This window comes from Thamnophis sirtalis, unplaced genomic scaffold (assembly GCF_051295495.1).
Source record: "Thamnophis sirtalis isolate CommonGarterSnake01/CBP01778 unplaced genomic scaffold, rThaSir2_p1.2 scaffold_10, whole genome shotgun sequence".
In the NCBI taxonomy this organism is placed as follows: Eukaryota; Metazoa; Chordata; class Lepidosauria; order Squamata; family Natricidae; genus Thamnophis; species Thamnophis sirtalis.
In genome coordinates, this window is record NW_028261390.1 from 944554 (window position 1) to 963809 (window position 19256).

At 48.2% G+C, this 19256-nt stretch overlaps 1 protein-coding gene across 1 annotated transcript in view; it reads right to left on the reverse strand.

Moving 5' to 3' along the window:
* The window catches only part of DYSF (dysferlin), a 122153-nt gene that overhangs the window by 63686 nt on the left and 39211 nt on the right, over positions 1 to 19256 (reverse strand). Inside the window, 14 exon segments of the mRNA XM_087723823.1 lie at positions 491 to 596; positions 2113 to 2227; positions 4467 to 4633; positions 5970 to 6101; positions 7448 to 7482; positions 7485 to 7602; positions 9217 to 9303; positions 9305 to 9410; positions 13701 to 13807; positions 14520 to 14644; positions 15466 to 15643; positions 16684 to 16797; positions 16922 to 17037; positions 17858 to 17899. Coding sequence (XP_087579949.1) covers positions 491 to 596; positions 2113 to 2227; positions 4467 to 4633; positions 5970 to 6101; positions 7448 to 7482; positions 7485 to 7602; positions 9217 to 9303; positions 9305 to 9410; positions 13701 to 13807; positions 14520 to 14644; positions 15466 to 15643; positions 16684 to 16797; positions 16922 to 17037; positions 17858 to 17899 — 1548 coding nt within the window.

Genomic DNA, 19256 nt, shown 5'->3' on the forward strand with positions numbered 1-19256 from the left:
AATCCCCCAGAGCTTTTTACTTCTCTTTCCATTATTGTCTTTTCTATGTGTCTGCTGCTCTTTTTTAAAAAAAAATAATTGTTTCTTTAAAAATCTAGAGTCAAAGATGTTGTCCCAACGGGGCCTTTCCACGAGGCAACTGGACTTTCTTGGTTTTCTTAGAAGATGTTTTGCTTCTCTTCCCAAAAACTTCATCAGCTCTGCAAGGCCTCTAAATCCCTCCATCCCCCCCCCCACCCAGTCTCAGTTGAAGAAGCGCCTTGGATGATGAGCAAAAGGTCCTCCAAGAAAACCAAGACAGTCCAGTTGCCTTTTGGAAAAGCCCCCTTGGGACAACCGGGACCTTGGATGGCGGAGAAGCTCCAGAGACAGTCAAGGATGTCCTATCCGCTGGGCGTCACCAGAGTCACTCCGGAGAGAAGGAAAACCTGGCCAGGAGCTTCGTCTCCACCCAACTGTTTCTCCATCCATCCCAAAAGAAAGCCAGTACCTTTCTCATCCACTGCCCGATTGAGATCCGTGTCCCACTCCACGTCTTCCCACTTCCACCCCAGAGGACACTCGATGTCTTCCTTGGGCAAAATCTTCTCCCCGTTCTGGGAAAAAAAGGGAAAAGGATCCAATGAAGCCCACCTCGCAGCCCCTTCGTGCGAGTCAGGGGAAAGGAGGCCTCCTAGGGGCTTCCTGAGCCGGGCAGTTTTCTTAACCAAACTAGGTAACATCATCAGTGCTAGTAGCTAGTCTAGAGAAGCCACTAGCATAATATTACCTAGTTTGGGTCATGAAAGATCTGCAAGAAAACCACCAGGCTCAGAGAACACCAAGGACCCCCACAGTCATAGTCGTCCTCCTCCTCCTCCTCCTCCTCCTCCTCCTCCTCCTCCTCCTCCTCCTCCTCCTCCTCCTCCTCCTCCCCCTCCTCCTCCTCCTCTTCACAAACCCATCTCCCTTCTAGACCTGATGATGTTCCCTACGTCAGGCCTGCAATTATCTTCCTTTTAGAATTTTGGCCTGCCACACTTTCTCTTATTTCATTATGCTGTTTTTATTAGTATAGTTGATGGGAGGGGGGAATAGACAGGAGTGAGATTGTGGAATGTATTGTTGTCGTTCTTTACTAGAAGACCAAGGTCATCCTTTGCCTCCGCACCAGTACACCTAACCGGAAGCAGCTGGGTGTGGATGCCAGGCTGGAAGAAGAAGATTGGACCATGTGGTGGATTGTGGGTGTGGGGACAAGATCATGAACTTTTAACTGGGTGGGATTCCGATGTCATTTCCAGTATTGGGATTAACACAGATGTGACTAAGATGTCTGTCTGATTAAATTGGAACAAAAAGGATCGTTTTGCCTTGGACTCTGATTTAATTCTACATGATACTTGAAACGCTGACACTAGTTAGCTCATGAAAGAGCCAAGGTGGCGCAGTGGTTAAATGCAGCACTGCAGGCTACTGCTAGATCAGCAGGTCAGCGGTTCAAATCTCACCGGCTCAGGGTTGACTCAGCCTTCCATCCTTCCGAGGTGGGTAAAATGAGGACCCAGATTGTTGGGGGCAATATGCTGACTCTCTGTAAACCGCTTAGAGAGGCCTGAAAGCCCTATGAAGCGGTATAGAAGTCTACTGCTATTGCTATTGCTATGAAATGTCTGTAAGAAAACCACCAAGCTCAGAGAGCATCAAAGACTCCACAGTCCTCCTCCTCCTCCTCTTCCCGCCTCCTTCTGATCCCCCCTCTTCTCCTCCTCCTCCTCTTCACAAATCCCTCTCCTTTCCAGCCCTGATGATGTTCCCTAGCTTGGTCATGAAACATCTCCAAGAGGACCACCAAGCTCAGAGAGCCCCACAGTCATGGCCATCATCATCATCTTCTCCTCCTCCTCTTCTCCATAAATCCCACCCACCCCTAGCACTGATAAAGTTACCTAGTTGGATCATGAAACGTCTGCAAGAAAACCACCAAGCTCAGAGAGCACCAAAGACTCCTGGTTTCAACCCCGAGCTACAAATCTTCTCCTCTATCAGTCGTAACAAAGCTGAGAAGAAGGACCTTCCATGATCCATTCAAAGACCCCCCCCTCCCATTACAACCAAGGGCTCCTCACTCACCACATCTGTGTAGGCTTCGGCCATATGGATCCACTGGCCTCCTGGGAGCCGGACCTGGTTCTCGAACACTTCCTCCAGGAAGCTCATATGACCTGCGTCCACGTCATGCAGCAGCCTGAATTGGGGCGGGAGGGAGGGGGGGGCATGACCCTGACTCCTTTCCCCCTTTTCCTCTGCCCCTAAAAAGACCATGGTTCAACGGGAACCCTCCTGACCTCTCACCCTTGGCCTTGGGACAAGGATGCCTCCCGCCCACCCACCCCGGTCATCCTTGGGTTGGCAGGAGAGGGCAGAAGACAGTTCAGGCAGAAACTGGGTAACCCCCCCTCCCCAAATGTATTTCTGTGCCTTATATTTCTTAAAATTCAGAGTGGAGACATCTTTCATCATCATCATCTTTGTTCTTGGAAGATGGGTCTCCTCCTCCAGATCATGAGGATGAGGATGAAATGATGACCTTGATAATGCAAAGAGCCACTCTTTTAAGTAACTAGGTGAGTTGCACCCCTTGATGAGGTCCAACGCCCCACCAACAGGTAAGATTTCTGAAAGTTCTCCAATGGATTTTGCCTTATTGCCGGTTCTGTGGGCGTGGCTTGGTGGGGTCATGTGACTATGTAGCCCTGTAACTGGGGGAATCAAAAGACAGAAACTCACTTCAACAATGTCCTGCTGGAGCAGGGGGTTGGACTAGATCAGTGTTTCTCAACCTTGGCCACTTGAAGATGTCCGGACGTCAACTCCCAGAATTCCCCAGCAGTGGTTAGGACAGTGTTTCTCAACCTTGGCCACTTGAAGATGTCCGGACTTCAACTCCCAGAATTCCCCAGCCAGCATTCGCTGGCTGGGGAATTCTGGGAGTTGAAGTCCGGACATCTTCAAGTGGCCAAGGTTGAGAAACACTGGACTAGATGACCTCCAGGTCCCTCCCAGCCCTGGATTATCCTCTGAAGCTGCGTCTAGTGCCAGGTTTGTAGTCTTTTCTTCCTCTCCTTTTTCCCTCCCTCCCTTCCTTCCTTTTTCTTCCTTCCTTCTTTCTTTCTTTCTCTCTCTGCCTCTTTCTTTCCTTCTTTCTTTCTCAGCATTCCCCACCCATTTTTTGACCCTCCCACCCCCCTGTTTTTGGCTGTGTGATGTGCAATTATTGGGAACCTTTTTTTTTTAAAAAAATAAATTTTAAAGTATTTTTTACTACCAGTTCGGGTGAAAAAGCCCGAACTGGTGGCATTTGACCCCTGATTTTGCATCTCCTTCACTCAAAGCAGAAGCTGAATCTGAATTCAGATTCTGATCCAGATTCCTCTTTCCCACCTTTCTGTAACTGAATAGCGGGGAAAGTGATGCGAAAAGGGTCTGGACCGCGGCTCTCTCTGAAAAGGAACCAACCAATAGAGACCTGACAAGGCCCGGGATCCTCCTGAGGGCTACTGCGGGGCTTTTGGGGGGCTCGGGCAAAAGGCTGGCCTCTCCAGACTGGATCAGAAACCCACCCACCCATTCCCAGGCACAGCAGCCCACTGAAAATGGTAAAAAACACCCAACCACGAGAAGGTGGTTCTCTTTGCTGAGCCCCTTCCCCCATGGCCTTCTGCATCCCCCTCCCCAAATTCATAGGTCCTGCAAAGCCCCCCCAAACCCCGTCCCTTTGTCTATGGAGCTTCTCTGTCACCCAGGTTGTCCCAAAAGTACTTTTTCTCCCCCCCCAAAAGGGAACTGGACTTTCTGGTAGTTTTTTTCCTTGAAACCATTTGGCTTCTCGTCCAAGAAGCTTCTTCAGTTCTGACCAAATGGTGGAGGATGGAAGGATTCGCTTTCCTTGCAGTCCTCTGGTTGTTGGTCCTCCAAATAGCTTTTATCCCAGAGCTATCATTGCACTCAACAATGAACCAAAGGGCCATCAGTGAACTGTTGGGACAGCACAACTTGGTCTGTTGTGTGGATGCTTGGGGGGTTTAGGGGCGGGGATTTTTGGGTGGGGGGGTGGGGGGGTCTTTGGGGACTGTCATGTGTGTTGGGCCTGGTCTCCAGGTGTTATGTGAATGTCATTGTGTGGGTAGACTGGGCCTATACACACAATGACAATAAAGTATTATATATCTTCTTGGGTGAGAAGCGAAATGTTTTGAAGGAAAAAAGAACCAAGAAAGTCCAGCTGCCTCTTGGGAAACCACTTTTGGGTCTCCAGGGGGCCCAGCAGGTTCCTCCGTGAGAGACCAATGCACCAAGGCAGCCCGTAGGGTGGTCTGGGGGGAGTGGGGGGAAAGGACGGAACGACCCTCTGCTGAACTAGGAAAGCCTGGGACCCTGCATGGCCCAAAGGAAAGCGAAGAGACCTCCCGCCGTCCGTCACTCACGTCTTCTCGGGGCTGACAAACCAATCTCCAGCCCAGGCCCAACCGGTGGACGGCTTGAAACTGTCCTTGGGTAGCTTGATCTTGGCGGTGATGTCCGAGTACTTGGGGTAGGTGAGACCCGTCGTGCCCCAGTTCCCTACCAAGGCCAGCTTGGTTTGGTTTTCATACTAGGACCCAGAAGGATGAGAAAGAGGGAAATGGGGGGGGGGTGTGAGCAAATGGGCAAGGCCCCTCCCCCAAAAGGCACCCGCTCCGAAGCCAGAGGAAGGAGGGGGGGTGTCCCTCCAGGAACTACAAGGCAAATCAGCCTGGAGTCCTTGGTGTGCAAGGAGAGAGCCAGGGCGGACACACAAACACACACCTCCCTTCACACAGCACATCTGCCGGTTATGCAGACTGTGCTTTAGTCTGGCAAGATCCCTGTCTGTAGGCAGGCACCCATAAAGAAACGACTCTGAACAAATCCTCAACCGGCTCTTGGTCCCTTGCACCTGCTGACGGGACCTCAGAGGGGAGCAGTGGACTTTTTGGGGTCTGCAAGCTTGAAAGGGAATTTTGCGGGGTGGGATTCTATTCAGTGCAGTGGGGAGAAAAACAATGAATGATCAACGATTGAGGCCACCAGGAGAGCAAGAACCAGGATTTTGTACTTACATTGTTGGAGGGGGAAGGGAAGAAGAGGAGAGGAGGAGGAGGAGGAGGAGGAGGAGGAGGAGGAGGAGGAGGAGGAGGAGGAGGAGAGGAGGAGGAGGAAGAAGAAGAAGAAGAAGAAGAAGAAGAAGAAGAAGAAGAAGAAGAAGGAGAAGAAGAAAGAGAAGAAGAGGAAGAGGAAGAGGAAGAGGAGGAAGAAGAAGAAGAAGAAGAAGGAGAAGGAAGAGGAGGAGGAAGAAGGAGAAGGAGAAGGAGAAAGAGAAAGAGAAAGAGAAGAAGAGGAGGAGAGGAGGAGGGAGGGAGGAGGGAGGGAGCAGGGGGAGGAAGAGGAGGAGAAGGAGGAGGAGAAAAAAAGGAAGGATGAGGGAGGGGGAGGAAGGGGAGTGGGGAGGAGTTTCTCTCTACAGCAGTGTTTTTCAACCTTTTTGTGCAAAGGCACACTTTTTTCATGAAAAAAATCACGAGGCACACCACCATTAGAAAATGTTAAAAAAATTTAACTCTGTGCCTATATTGACTATATATAAAGTGTTTTTCCCACGGCACACCTTACACTATGTCACGGCACACTAGTGTGCCACGGCACAGTGGTTGAAAAACACTGCTCTACAGGACTAGCAGAAAGGTGTAAACAGCAACAGAAAGCGGGGCAGAGTCGGAGCAAGAGGAAATGAACCTTCAAGCCCTTTGGGGTTTCTGAATGGGAAGGTCTCTGCCCACCTCTGGTTCCAATGCAAAGGGGTGTGTCCTCCTCTCCCCTTGCATAGCACCCCCTCCCCAAAAGAACCAGCCGTCCAGTTGTGGAGAACTTCCCCGTCCCAACCCCGTGGGAGAAGATCAGATCTGGCTCACCGTTTCGGCAAAGACAGAGAGTCTCCCCTCGGTCGTCTGGTTGAACTCCTTCTCGTCCACCGCTAGGCCCAGCCACAGCCGGACCCGGATCTGGGCTGGGATCCTGGGACCCGCCACCTCTTCCTGTGGAGACTGGGGGGGGGGAGGGAAGAAGGCTCAGAGCTATTGGTGGTCAGCAACCTGGCAGGGCTTCCGAAGGCGGGAGGAGAAGCAACGGATGGAAACTAATCAGGGAGAGAAGCAACCGGGAATTCAGGAGAAACGTCCTGAGAGGGAGGACAATTAACCCGTGGAACGGCCCTTCCCTTCAGAGGCTGTGGGGGCTCCGTCATCACTGGAGGTTTTTAACGAGAGATTGGACAACCGTTTGTCTGGAATGGAATAGGGCTGCCTCCTCCCAGCTCTAGTCTCACTCTGATTCTTCTTCCAAATGATCAGAGCAACTAAGCCAGCAGGAGAGGCTGCAAGGACGGTCACAAGGAGGTCATTTCAGGGCAGGGAAATGGGGAATCGAAATCTTGGATGGTTGAATTGGGCCTAAAGGTCTTGCCTTTTTATACATTGGCTGGTCCCAGGAGCCCTACGCCAGGGCAGCCAGAACCTAAAGGACGTTTTTCAGAGTGAAATGGGCAGCAAATAAATAAATGGATGAACGAATGAATGAATGAATCAATCAACAAATAAATGAATCAATCAATCAATCAACAAATAAATGAATCAATCAATCAATCAACAAATAAATGAATGAATGAATCAATCAACAAATAAATGAATCAATCAATCAACAAATGAATGAATGAATGAATCAATGAATAAATAAATAAATAAATGGGTCAATCAATCAACAAATAAATGAATCAATCAATCAATCAATCAATGAATAAATGAATGAATGAATCAACAAATAAATGAATGAATCAATCAATCAACAAATAAATGAATCAATCAATCAACAAATGAATCAATCAATCAATCAATCAATCAACAAATAAATGAATGAATCAATGAATCAATCAATCAATCAACAAATGAATGAATGAATCAATCAATCAATCAATCAACGAATGAATGAATGAATCAATCAACAAATAAATGAATCAATCAATCAATCAATCAACAAATGAATGAATGAATCAATCAATCAACAAATGAATGAATGAATGAATCAATCAATCAACAAATGAATGAATGAATCAATCAATCAATGAATCAATCAATCAATATATGAATGCATCAATCAATGAACGAATGAATGGATCAATCAATCAATATGAAACAAGCCAAGATCAGCCACATGACTCCATTCCGTGCTAGGCATCCCGAGTGCCCCAACTGTTTGCCCAGAAGAGTTTTCTGACCACAACTCCCAAAAGAAGAGAAGTTGCTGGACTTGATAGCACGCCTGACCTTTTGACCCCCTGTATCCTCCCCACCCCTCTTCAAAAGCCCAAATCCCACCCTGCCCCAAGTAAACCTACTTTCAGGAATATGGTCTGGAGCCTCCCACAGTTTTGCCACAGCAGCTGGCTCCGTTCCGGGAGAAGAGGACCTCTCGGGCGGGCAGCCGGGCGTAAGCCACCCGCCGGTCGCCTTGCAACATCCAGATCACGACGTCCGGGAGGCTGTTCTGGGGCTGGCAAGGAAAGGGTTAATGGGCTTTAGGAAGAGGCCCCCTTTGGCCAGAGGGATCCCCCCTGTGAGCTGAGTAGATCGAAGGAGAGATTAGATCAGGGTCTCAATAAACAAAAAAGTTGGGTTAGAGGATGCCCTTTGGGTTGGACTCCTGGTTGTCTGCATGCTACCAAATGATCTCCAAGAAGGTTTGGAAGGGAGGATGGAGAGGAGGGCCACGGGGGCTCTCCTGGATCTTGTGCTGGTCCTATCCATGACTTGGAAGGGGGGGTTGAAGGACCACTCCTCAAGCTCTCGCCTCACAATCAGGAGGCCGTGAGTTCGATCCTAGTAGAGGCAGCTATTTCTCTCTCTAGGCACAACGAGACTATATCTGCCAAACAAAACTCCAGACTGGTGACAGGGAAGGGCATCCGGCCACTCTGCTAGCTTCATTCAGTTGGTCAGACTCCACCCGGCAAGGGATTATGGGGTCGTTAAAAGAAGATGATGATGTTAGCACCCTTTCCCTAGATATAAGAAATGGCTCAGTGGCTTAGAAAAGACTGAAGAATTCCTCTTTGCATGCTGAGAACTACATCTACAGTACTTTTCAGAGTATAAAGTGCACTTTCCCCCCCTAAAAGAGGGTGAAAATTGTGGGTACATCTTATGCACTGAATGTAGCCCCACCCACCCTCCGGCCACAACCTTTGGCCTCTGCCTCCCAGGAATTTACCTCCTTGAAGCAAACCGACGGGGGGGGGGGGCGCTTGCAGAGGCTGCAATAGGCTAGATCAATCCCTGCAGCCTGAAACAGCTGATGACCGGGAGAAACTGAAAGTGAAACTTGGGAAACTGAAAGCGAAACCTGAGAAACTGAAAGCGAAACTGAAAGCGAAACTTGAGAAACTGAAAGTGAAACTTGGGAAAACTGAAAGCTAAACTTGAGAAACTGAAAGTGAAACTTGGAAACTGAAAGTGAAACTGAGAAACTGAAAGTGAAACTGAAAGCGAAACTTGAGAAACTGAAAGCGAAACTTGAGAAACTGAAAGTGAAACTTGGGAAACTGAAAGTGAAACTTGGGAAACTGAAAGCGAAACTTGAGAAACTGAAAGTGAAACTGAAAGCGAAACTTGAGAAACTGAAAGTGAAACTTGCTGTTTGCTGCAGGAGGCAAATTGGAGGCAGAAGCAGATTTTTTTTCTCTTGTGCTAATCAGGCTGTTTGCTGCAAAGAGGTAAGTCAATAACTATAAATGCCTGTAGAATGTTCAAATTATTAGTCTTATTTTTTTAAAGACTGCTTTATTCTTGTTCTAGGCAGCTTAACAAAATGAAGAAGCTTTTAAAATAAACGCTTGGTCTGAAGAGGCCCAGTGCTGTTGTATCTCCTTTTAAACAGCAGAGAATAATGTATACTTCCAGAAAGCCACATCAATTTTAACAGCATCTGTGCAAGTATAGTCTGAAATGTAACACCACAAACAGTGTATATCTTCTGTACTGTTTGCTGTTTTTTGCAAGGAGGAAGATTGCTGGGAGGCAGAAGCAGATTTCCCCCCCTTGTTTTCCTCCCCAAAAGCTAGGGGCGTCTTATACTTTGGAGCGTCTTATACTCTGAAAAATACGGTACCTCCTCCACCATGGACTTTAACCGAGAGAGCCAATCTTCTGCCTGATCCAAAACCATCTGTAGGTCAGAGTCTTCGTGCTTCATCTTCCAAGGCCGCCTGAACCATCTGTTCGAGGTTGGTGGTCCGGAAATGGTAGAGGTATTGGTCCAGGTGGGTGCTGTTGGACTTTTGAGTGACATCAACCAGGGGTTGGCTGTGGAAGGAGACAGCCAAGGAAGCCCCCATTAGTCTCCTCCTAATCCCTTAGCCTAATTATCACTTTCTCCCCATTTAAAACCGAAGAGCACGGTGGATGGACACCCTCAAAGCTGACCCCAGACAGACCCAAGATTGGAAGAGGTCATGAGACCACCTGGCAAAGAGAACGACCAAGAATCGGACACAATTGAATGGATAACATCATCATCATCATCATCATCATCATCATCATCATCATCATCATCATCTCTATTTAATTTCCTGTAATTTTAATTGATTTTTATATTTATATTCCCATCTAATTGCATTGCAAGCATAATTGCCCGCTTTCCCTCATTCCTATAATTGTAACTTTATTTTAATATTTATAACTGTGTTTTCTAGTCCTATTTAATTGCATCGTGAACCTAATTACTCATTTTCTCTATTTAGTTTCCGTATTTTTAAACTGATTTTTATATTTATAATTGTGTTTCATACTCCTATTTGATTGCATTATAACAGTGTTTCTCAACCTTGGCAACTTGACGATGTCCAGACTTCAACTCCCAGGTTAACAACGCTTAGCGTCTAGTCCAGTGTTTCTCAACCTTGGCAACTTGAAGATGTCCGGACTTCAACTCCCAGAATTCCCCAGCCAGCGAATGCTGGCTGGGGAATTCTGGGAGTTGAAGTCCGGACATCTTCAAGTTGCCAAGGTTGAGAAACACTGCATTATAAGCCTAAGAACTCATTTTTCACCATTTGATTCCTATCATTTCACTTGGTTTTTGTATTAAATTTTCTTTTATATTTCCACTTAATTGCATCGTAAGCCTAATTACCCATCTTCTCTATTCGATTCCTGTAATTTTAACTGATTTTTATACCAATAACTGTGTTCTGTGGTTCTATTTCGTTGCACTGTAAGCTGCCCAGGGTCACTCTTGATAGCAAGGTGGGCAGCACATAAACTCAATGAATAAATATATAAATAAATCCAGGGACTAGAATGGAGGTAGTGCAAGAGAGAGAAACTGCAAAAATAACCCTGTTCCTTCTTGCCCTCCCTCTCCCCTCCTCCTGAGGTTGCAGTGGCCGGGGGAAATTGCTCAATATCTCAATATCTTCACCCAAATTTTCCTGCCTGTGATTCTGCCTAAGCAGCCTGCAGTTGTACATTATATTTGAGGAGAAAGTCTGCAGGATTCCAATGAGACATTGATTTACAAAGGCTCTCTGCCCATAACTATTTTCTCTGAAATTTAGAATAGCGATGGGAGGGAAGGGGAGGGGAGAGAAGGGAAGGGGAAAGAAGAGAGAATACAGAATAGAATAGAATAGAATAGAATAGAATAGAATAGAATGAGAAAAGAGAAGATAATACCGAATAGAATAGAATAGAATGGAATGAGGAAGGGAAGGGAAGAGAGACTGGAATGGAATGGAATGGAATGGAATGGAATGGAATGGAATGGAATGGAATGGAATGGAATGGAATAGAATAGAATAGAATAGAATAGAATAGAATAGAATAGAATAGAATAGAATAGAATAGAATAGAATAGAATAGAATAAAGAGAAGTGCAATGGAATGGAATGGAACAGAATAGAATAGAATAGAAAGAGAATAGAAAGAGAAAAGAGAAGAAAAGATAATACCAAATAGAATAGAATAGAATAGAATAGAATAGAATAGAATAGAATAGAATAGAATAGAATAGAATAGAATAGAAAGAGAAAAGAAAAGATAATACAGAATAGAATAGAATAGAAAGAGAAAAGAGAAGAAAATAAAATACTGAATAGAATAGAATAGAATAGAATGAGGAAGGGAAGGGAAGGGAAGAGAGAATGGAATAGAATAGATAGAATGAGGAAGAGAAGGGAAGAGAAGAGAAAATGGAATGGAATGGAATAACAGAGCTGGAAGGGACCTTTGAGGTCTTCTAGTCCAACCCTTCTGCTTAGACAGGAAACCCTTCCCCATTTTAGACAAATGGCTGTCCAATCTCTTCTTAAAAACTTCCAGTGATGGTGAACCCACAAATTTGTCAGCCAAATGCTGGAAATGTAATCAGACACCAGGCCCGTTCTATCCCTTGTGATGGACTTGTGTGAAAGCAAAGAATAGTTGGCTAAAAATACATTCATTGTTAGGAAAAAAAATGTTAAAGCTGCACATGGATTTATAAAATAGAAATATCCTTGTGAGGGATAGTCCCAGGGAAATATTAATAAAGGGAATTTGTATTTAATATTTATTGCATGTCTTGACAGCAGCAAGAATTATATTTGCACATTTTGGGAAAGATGAGGAAACTCCGAGAGAAAAAGATGTAGTTAAAAAAAATATTAGATCGCACAGAAACGGATAGACCGACATTAAAGATTAAAGAGAAGGAAGGTACAGAAGATTTTCAAATGTGGGATTTGTTTTATAACTGCTTGGATAACAGAAGTAGAAATTAGATGCTGGGAAAATATTATGTTGTTGTTGTTATCAATATTATTATTGTTATTATATGTTATATAATTATGTAAGCAATTGATCCAGGCATTACACATAAGTATGTTAATTGAAAATGTAAAAACAAAGTATGTAGGAAAAAAGAGGTGGGGCCTTTGTCTAATCTGAGGGGTGGGAGGAGAAGGGTTGGGGGTCTTGGATTGACCAAACGGAGGAGCCCTCTAATCCTCTGGACATTCCTCTCTTTGAAGGAAAAACAAACATTTTGTCCTCGCACAGGAGCACAAAATAACATATTTTTGGCTGTTGTGGGAACCCTCCTGTTGATTTGCCTTTCCACAAACTCAATTAGAGAAATCCCCCAGGAAGTTTTAATGTGTCAGTGAGCTGAGCAACTGTCCCACCTTCCCTTTCATTCCTGGAATTTGCTGTCGTTTCCCTATTTGGGGGGAGGGGGGGATTTTGCACATGCCCAGAAACCATGCTCCCTCCCTGCTCTCGTTTTGGGTTTCAACCCTGCGGAGGTCAGGACCGTTGCCTTGGGAGGCGTTTCCTTAAAAACAATGTGGGAATGATTTCCCACATGGATCGGTTGGGCTCTGGGCATAGACGCACAACATAGGCGGAGGGATGGGATCGGATGGGAGACCACCAGGAAAGGCCACGTCGAAAGGAAGTTGAAAAAGCACCCTGGGGAAAAAACCGGTTGGTTCCTTTGATGCGCAAGAAAAGGGTGAATTGATGTGATGAGCAGATGAGAAGCTGAGCCCAAGTGAATTTCGATTGACTAGGTCAGTGGTGGTCAACTTTGGAGACTTCAAGACAGGGGGACGTCAACTCCCAGAGGGAGGGAGGGAGGGAGGGAGGGAGGGAGGGAGGGAGGGAGGGAGGGAAGGAAGGAAGGAAGGAAGGAAGGAAGGAAGCGAAAGGGAGAGAGGGAAGGAAGGAAGGAAGGAAAGAAAGAAAGAAAGAGAAAGGGGGAGAGAGGGAAGGAAGGAAGGAAGTGGGAGGGAGAAAGGAAAGAAAGATGGAGGCAGGGAATGAAGGAAGAAAGAAAAAAAGTGGGAGGGAGGGAGGAAAGAAAAAGAAAGAAAGAGGGAGGAGGGAGGGAAGGAAGGAAGGAAGGAAGAAAGGAAGGAAGGAAGAGGGGGAAGGGAAGGAAGGAAGGAAGTGGGAGGGAGGAAAGGAAGGGAGGAATATTGAAAGAAAGAGGGAGGGAGGGAAGAAAGAAAGAGGGAGGGAGGAAGGAAGGAAGGAAGATGGAGGGAAGAAAGAAAGAAAGAAAGAGGGAGGGAAGGAAGAAAGTTGGAGGGAAGGAGGGAAGGAAATGGGAGGGAGGAAAGGAGGAAGAAAGGAAGAATGAAAGAAAGAGGGAGGAAGGGAAGGAAGGAAGAGGGAAGAAAGGAAGAAAGAAGGAGGGAGGGAGGGTGGAAGGAAGGAAGGGAGGACGAATGAAAGAAAGAGGCATCCGGAGCAGGACTTCACAGAGGCTTTGAACCTGAAGGGGTCTATACCAAGAGCCGGGGGAGGGGGAGGGGGAGGCTGTGGACGGGAGACCCCTCCTGGAGTGAGCCAGGGCTGTGCCAGGCCAGCTCCGCCCGCAGCCACACAAAGAGGCCATTCAGGACGGAGGTGGGATTTATGACCCGGCTCCAGCATCACCTTTTCAACCCGGGGTCTTGGCTCAGCGCCTGCGGAGGAGCCCCTGCCCACCACTGGATGCCATTCCTCCGCCCCGGGACCCCCTCCAAGGTAAACAAACCAGCCGGTCGTGAACCCACCCAGGGGGCTCCTGGCCTGGCCACAGACCCTCCCCCGCACCCCCCGCACGCCTACCTGCAGTCCACCATGAGCTCATCCAGCATCTGAGCCACCAGGGAGTCCAAGGCGCTGGCAGAACGCTGGGCTTTCTGCGCCAGGTGGACCAGCTCCAAGTTGGCCGCCTGCATTGGGCAGAGAGCAGAAAGGCCGCTGAGGGAGGGGCCCTGCCTCCAGCCCTGGCAGCCTCCACTTGGCCCACGGAGCAGCTGAAGGGCACACGTGGACACTGGCACCACACGGCCTCTTGTGCTGCGGCCGCCAGGGGCCTCCGGGCCTTTCTCTGACCACCCTGGGCAGCCCCTTCGAAGGGGGGCTTCCTGGGCTTGGTCGTTTTCTTGCACCACCCAGCTCAGAGAGAGCCAAGGACCCTTAATTTCAACCCTGAGCCACAAAGATTCTCCCTCGTTAGCCCCCTTTTGAGTCCCAGCCGACACCGATTTGACTCAAGGAACGCCCGCGGGTGACTTCGGATGCGGCCAACTCAGCCGTGCCCTGCGGACTCCGAGTCCCAAAGGCGAGACGGAGGCCGTGCTGGTGGGATATTCGCACAGGGGTCAGAGTGTGGAGTTGTGTCCTCAATCTGGGCAGCTTTAAGACGGGTGGACTTCAGCTCCCAGAATTCTGTGCTGGGGAATTCTGGGAGTTGAAGTCCATCCGTCAGCCCAGCTGGTTGAGGAATTCTGCCCAACCTGGGGAATAAGAGCATCGCTTACAAGACGGGATCGTCTCGTACTACTAACTGACTGATGTGGGGCCGCAGAGACGAGCAGAATCTCTTCTGGACCCTCCCTGGGGGGGCTTCCAAGGCCACCCTTCTCAGCCCCAAGCCCTCACCAGCCGGTCTGCCGCCCTGGCGAGGAGATTCTGGGCATCCGTCCTGTGGCCGCTGTCTTCCCAGTAGGAGGAGAGAATCACCACCGGTTTCACGTTGCCCCAGGGAAGGTAGTAGTACTGGCAACCTGTGGAGATGGGAAAAGCAGAGAGGCCTCCCTCTATTTATTTACTAGCCGATAACCTGGCATTGCCCAGGTGTTTATTTATTTATAGGGAGAAAATGTCCGGACCAAACGTAATTTCTAATATTGGATTTTCCCCCTTACCAGAGGGAGCCCCCTTGTGGAGGACTGTGGAGCCGTTACCATGGCAACTCCACTGTGCTGTACAGTAGAAGCCATTTTACAGCAGTACAGTAGAAGCCATTTTAAGGCACAACAGCCTGCATCTTAACAGAACACATACCCGAGGGTATCTTACCCCCACGGTATTTTTCTCCAGAGAGTAAGTCATTTGTCTACCAAATTTGGTTGAAATTGCTCGAGAGTTATGCTGGAACACACACACACACACACACACACACACACACAGAGGATGGATGAAGAGTTCTGTGGTGTTCAGACCTCCCCTTCCTTGGAGAAGGCCCAGCTGAGAAGGAAAGGCCGTGATCAGCAAGCTATTCCGTCCAGGAGTAGCAACACCAAAGACCTCCCGTTCCAGAGTCAATCTCTGGTGACCGGCCTGAATTCGATCTCGGGTTCTGCTCTGCGTAGTCTCCCTGCCTGGGCCTCCCCCTCCTTCCTTCCTTCCTTCCTTCCTTCCTTCCTTCCTTCCTTCCTTCCTTCCTTCCTTACTTACTTACTTACTTACTTACTTACTTACTTACTTACTTACTTACTTACTTACTTACTTACTTACTTACTTACTTCCTTCCTTCCTTCCTTCCTTCCTTCCTTCCTTCCTTACTTACTTACTTACTTACTTACTTACTTACTTACTTACTTACCATCAAAGACCGCCCGGCTGAACTGCGTGGTGGACGCCAGGGGCAGGCAGGTGTTGTCGAATTTGTTCCCGTAGTTGCCGATGCTGACCTCAAACTGGACGGCGTCCCCCACGCCCTGGAGCATTGTGGCCGAGTAGAAGGCCGCGAAGAGGTTGTACTTCCGCCGACGGAGGAACTTCTGGAAAGGACGAAAGGAATGGGGTCGTTCTGGAACTGTGGTGGGAAACCTATGGCGCCCCTGCCCCAGGGGGCTGAGCCCTCTCTGTGGGCACCCAAGCCATTGCCCCAGCCCAGCTCCACAGCACATGCGCACACGCCTCCTGCCAGCCAGCTGATTTTCGGGTTCCTACCGTCCATGCGCGGGGGGCGGGGTGCATGCAGGAGGGGAAGGGGAGTGTGTGGGGGGGTGCGCGGTGAGCTCCCCCCTGTGGCCTGTTTTATGGGGGTCATACGCAGGCATGGGGGGGTGAGGCGCATGGGTGTTGTCGCACACGCATTATGGGTGTTGGAGCATGTAGGCATGTGCTTACAGCACACGACAACAAAAAGGTTAGCCATCCCTATGCCAGAAGAAGCCCCCCCCCTGGACACTCCAGTCTGGACTGAGGGCCACAATTGGGATTTGTACAGGTCCTCAACTTGGAACAGTTTGTTTAGTGACAGCCGCACTGGGGGAAACAAGGATTTAAGAGCCATTTTTCACACTTAACGGCCGTTCTGGCATACCTGGGGGGGGGTCACGTGATCCAAATTCGGATATTTGGCAACTGACTCATATTTAGGACGGTTGCAATGTCCCAGGGTAATAGCAATAGCAATAGCAGTAGACTTATATACCGCTTCATAGGCCTTTCAGGCCTCTCTAAGCGGTTTACAGAGAGTCAGCATATTGCCCCCAACAACAATCCGGGTCCTCATTTTACCCACCTCGGAAGGATGGAAGGCTGAGTCAACCCTGAGCCGGTGAGATTTGAACCGCTGACCTGCTGATCTAGCAGTAGCCTGCAGTGCTGCATTTAACCACTGTGCCACCTTGTCATGCGATGCTTCCCCTCCCCCCCCCACTTTTGGAGCAAAGCTGTCTGAGGAATTCTGGGAGTTGAAGTCCACAAGTCTTAAAGGGGCCTGGGCGACCACTTCAGACGATCAGCCTTTCCCTGAGAAGATGAAGAGGTGGCCTCTCTCCACAGGAGGTCCCCAAGGGCATGGAAGCCTCACCTCCACTCTCAGGATGTCATCCGCAGGGATGTCCCCCAGCTTCTGCTCCACGTAGTCCACCAGCTTGGTCTCCAGTTCCACCAGCAGCCTCCCACGATAGGCCACTCCTTCTCCCTTGGGATGTAAGGATGAGCCCATGAGAAGGCCCGTCCTTTCACAAGCCGGTTCTTGCCTCCCAACTTGGCCAACTTGGGTGAACCCAACGGCTTCTCCAGCTACTCAAGTAGGATTGTCTCACCTTGCCACTGTTGAGGTCTTCATAAGGGTCAGGAAATCCAGTGAACTCCCTCGGACTGCCGTAGAGGTTGATGTAACATGGGCCAAAGGTGGGAAGGAAGCCAAGCCCATCATCCACTGCGGAAAGAAGCCCACGAATGTGGAATGATGGAGACCATTGTCTACCTGAAATAACCCACCCAAATGTCCTTCTACCGGTGGCCCCAAAGAGAAGAAAGAGGTTTCTGAATCTTTTGAAATTGCAAAGAAATCCTTGTATATATATTTTTTTTTAAAAAACTCATGACATTAAACCAGGGTTGAGAATGGACATGCTGGCCATCTTGACTCAGTTATGATCCTTTGTCTTCTGGATTTCTAGCAATCAAAGCAAGCTACCCACCCTCAGAAGGCCACCAGTAGAGAAACTCAACGGCTACTCATGGTTTAGAGATACCTTCAGCAAAACCAGACAAATTTGCAGTCAACTTCCCAGATTTAGCATTTTCGGCAGGCTCTATTTGCACAAGGGTCCATCCTGCTCCTCCAAAGGTCCTTTCTCAACCTTGGCAGGTGGAAGGTGGGAGGACTTCAACACCCAGCAAAGTTAGCTGGGGGATTCTGGGAGTTGAAGCCCACCCACCTTCAAGTCGCTGGGTTGGGGAGATGGCAGGAGGAAAGGACACCCAGCAGTCCCCTCCCAAAAAAGACGAGCCCTAAATCTCCCCTCTTTCCCAGAGTTATCCATGCACAATCACACCGAGGGAGGATTTAAACCGAGATTACAAATCGAAGCAAGGTGGATGATGATCAACCCAAGGGCAGCCACATGCCTTCCCTGGCTGAGGCCACGTGCATCGTGCATTTCGATTCCCAAATGATTTTAAATTCGTTTCAGAAACACACTCAGGAGCTCTGGGAGGGGGGGAGAGGGGGAAGAGTCATGCCAAGGACATACTGTCTGTTGCTTTGAAGGGTTTCGTAGCGGCGGGAAACTCATCTGAAGCACAAAGAAAGAGGGGGGAAAGTGAAAAAGTGAGGTCCTTTGGGGTGGTGGATCACCACAGCTTCCGCTTAATACTAGGTATAAGTATTGACTTTACAGCGGTAGAGACTAACTTGATTCTGCACCTAATAACTGCAGCAAGACTGTTGGTGGCGCAATACTGGAAGAAGGAAGACTTGCCTACAACTCAAGAATGGACATTGAAAGTCACAAACTTAGCCGAGATGGCTAAAATATCGGCATATCTTAAAGATCACTCAAATGAGAGATAGAAACGAGACTGGAAAAAATGGATTGACTATATACAAAATAAATACAGGACCAAGAAATTCCAGTTAGCCTATGCTTAAGATCAGGAATGATTTAAATTGTTTAAAGTTGGTTCAGTAAGAAGAAGCTAAGGTCAATGTAGAATGTTATTAATTTCTTTATTTCTTTTTTTCTCAATAGATTTTAGACTGTGTTTGTTCGAAATCCATACCGTGTACGGGTTCTGGGAAGTCGGGGGGGGGAGGAGGAGTGGGGTTGGGGGAGAGGGTGGAGGGAGGGAGGGGTATATATTAGGCTAGACAAGAATTTGGTGGAAAACTAGAACTATTTTGCCACACAAAAAAATTGTACTCGGATGTCTCACTGATTGAGGAATGATGAAATGTTTGTCTTAAAAGAAAATAAAACTTTTGAAACGAAAAAAAAAAAAAGTAAAATAAGACACAGCTTCCGCTTAAGAAGGGGGCTCCTGAGACCATGGGAGAGATGAGGCATAGAAATGAAGAGGTGGCTTTTCAACAGAATGACAGAGCTGGAAGGGACCGTGGAGGTCTTCTAGCCCAACCCACTGCTCAAGCAGGAGACCGTATGCCATCCCAGACAAATGGATATCCAGCATCTTCTTGAGAACCTCCAGTGATGATGGAGGGCCCACAACTTCTGAAGGGAAGGGCCGTTCCACCGGTTAATTGTCCCCATTGTCAGGAAGTTTCTCCTTAATTCCATGTTGCTTCTCTTCTCTCCTTGATTAGTTTCCACCCTTCGCTTCTTGTCCTGCCCTCGGGGGCTTTGGAGAACAGGTCGGACCCCCTCTTCTCTGTGACAGCCGCCCCCCCAAATATTGGAAGACTGTGGCCATGTCTCCCCCGGTTCTTCTTTTCACTAGTTTAGACAGGAACAATTCCTGCAACCGTTCCCTGTATTTTAGCCTGTGGTGAAATCCCATTTTTTTTACTACTGGTTCTGTGGGTGTGGCTTGGTGGGCGTGGCTTGGTGGGCGTGGCAGGGGGAGGATACTGCAAAATCCCCAGGCCCTCCCCACTCTGCGGCCGGCCAGAGGTGGCATTTGCTGGTTCTCCAA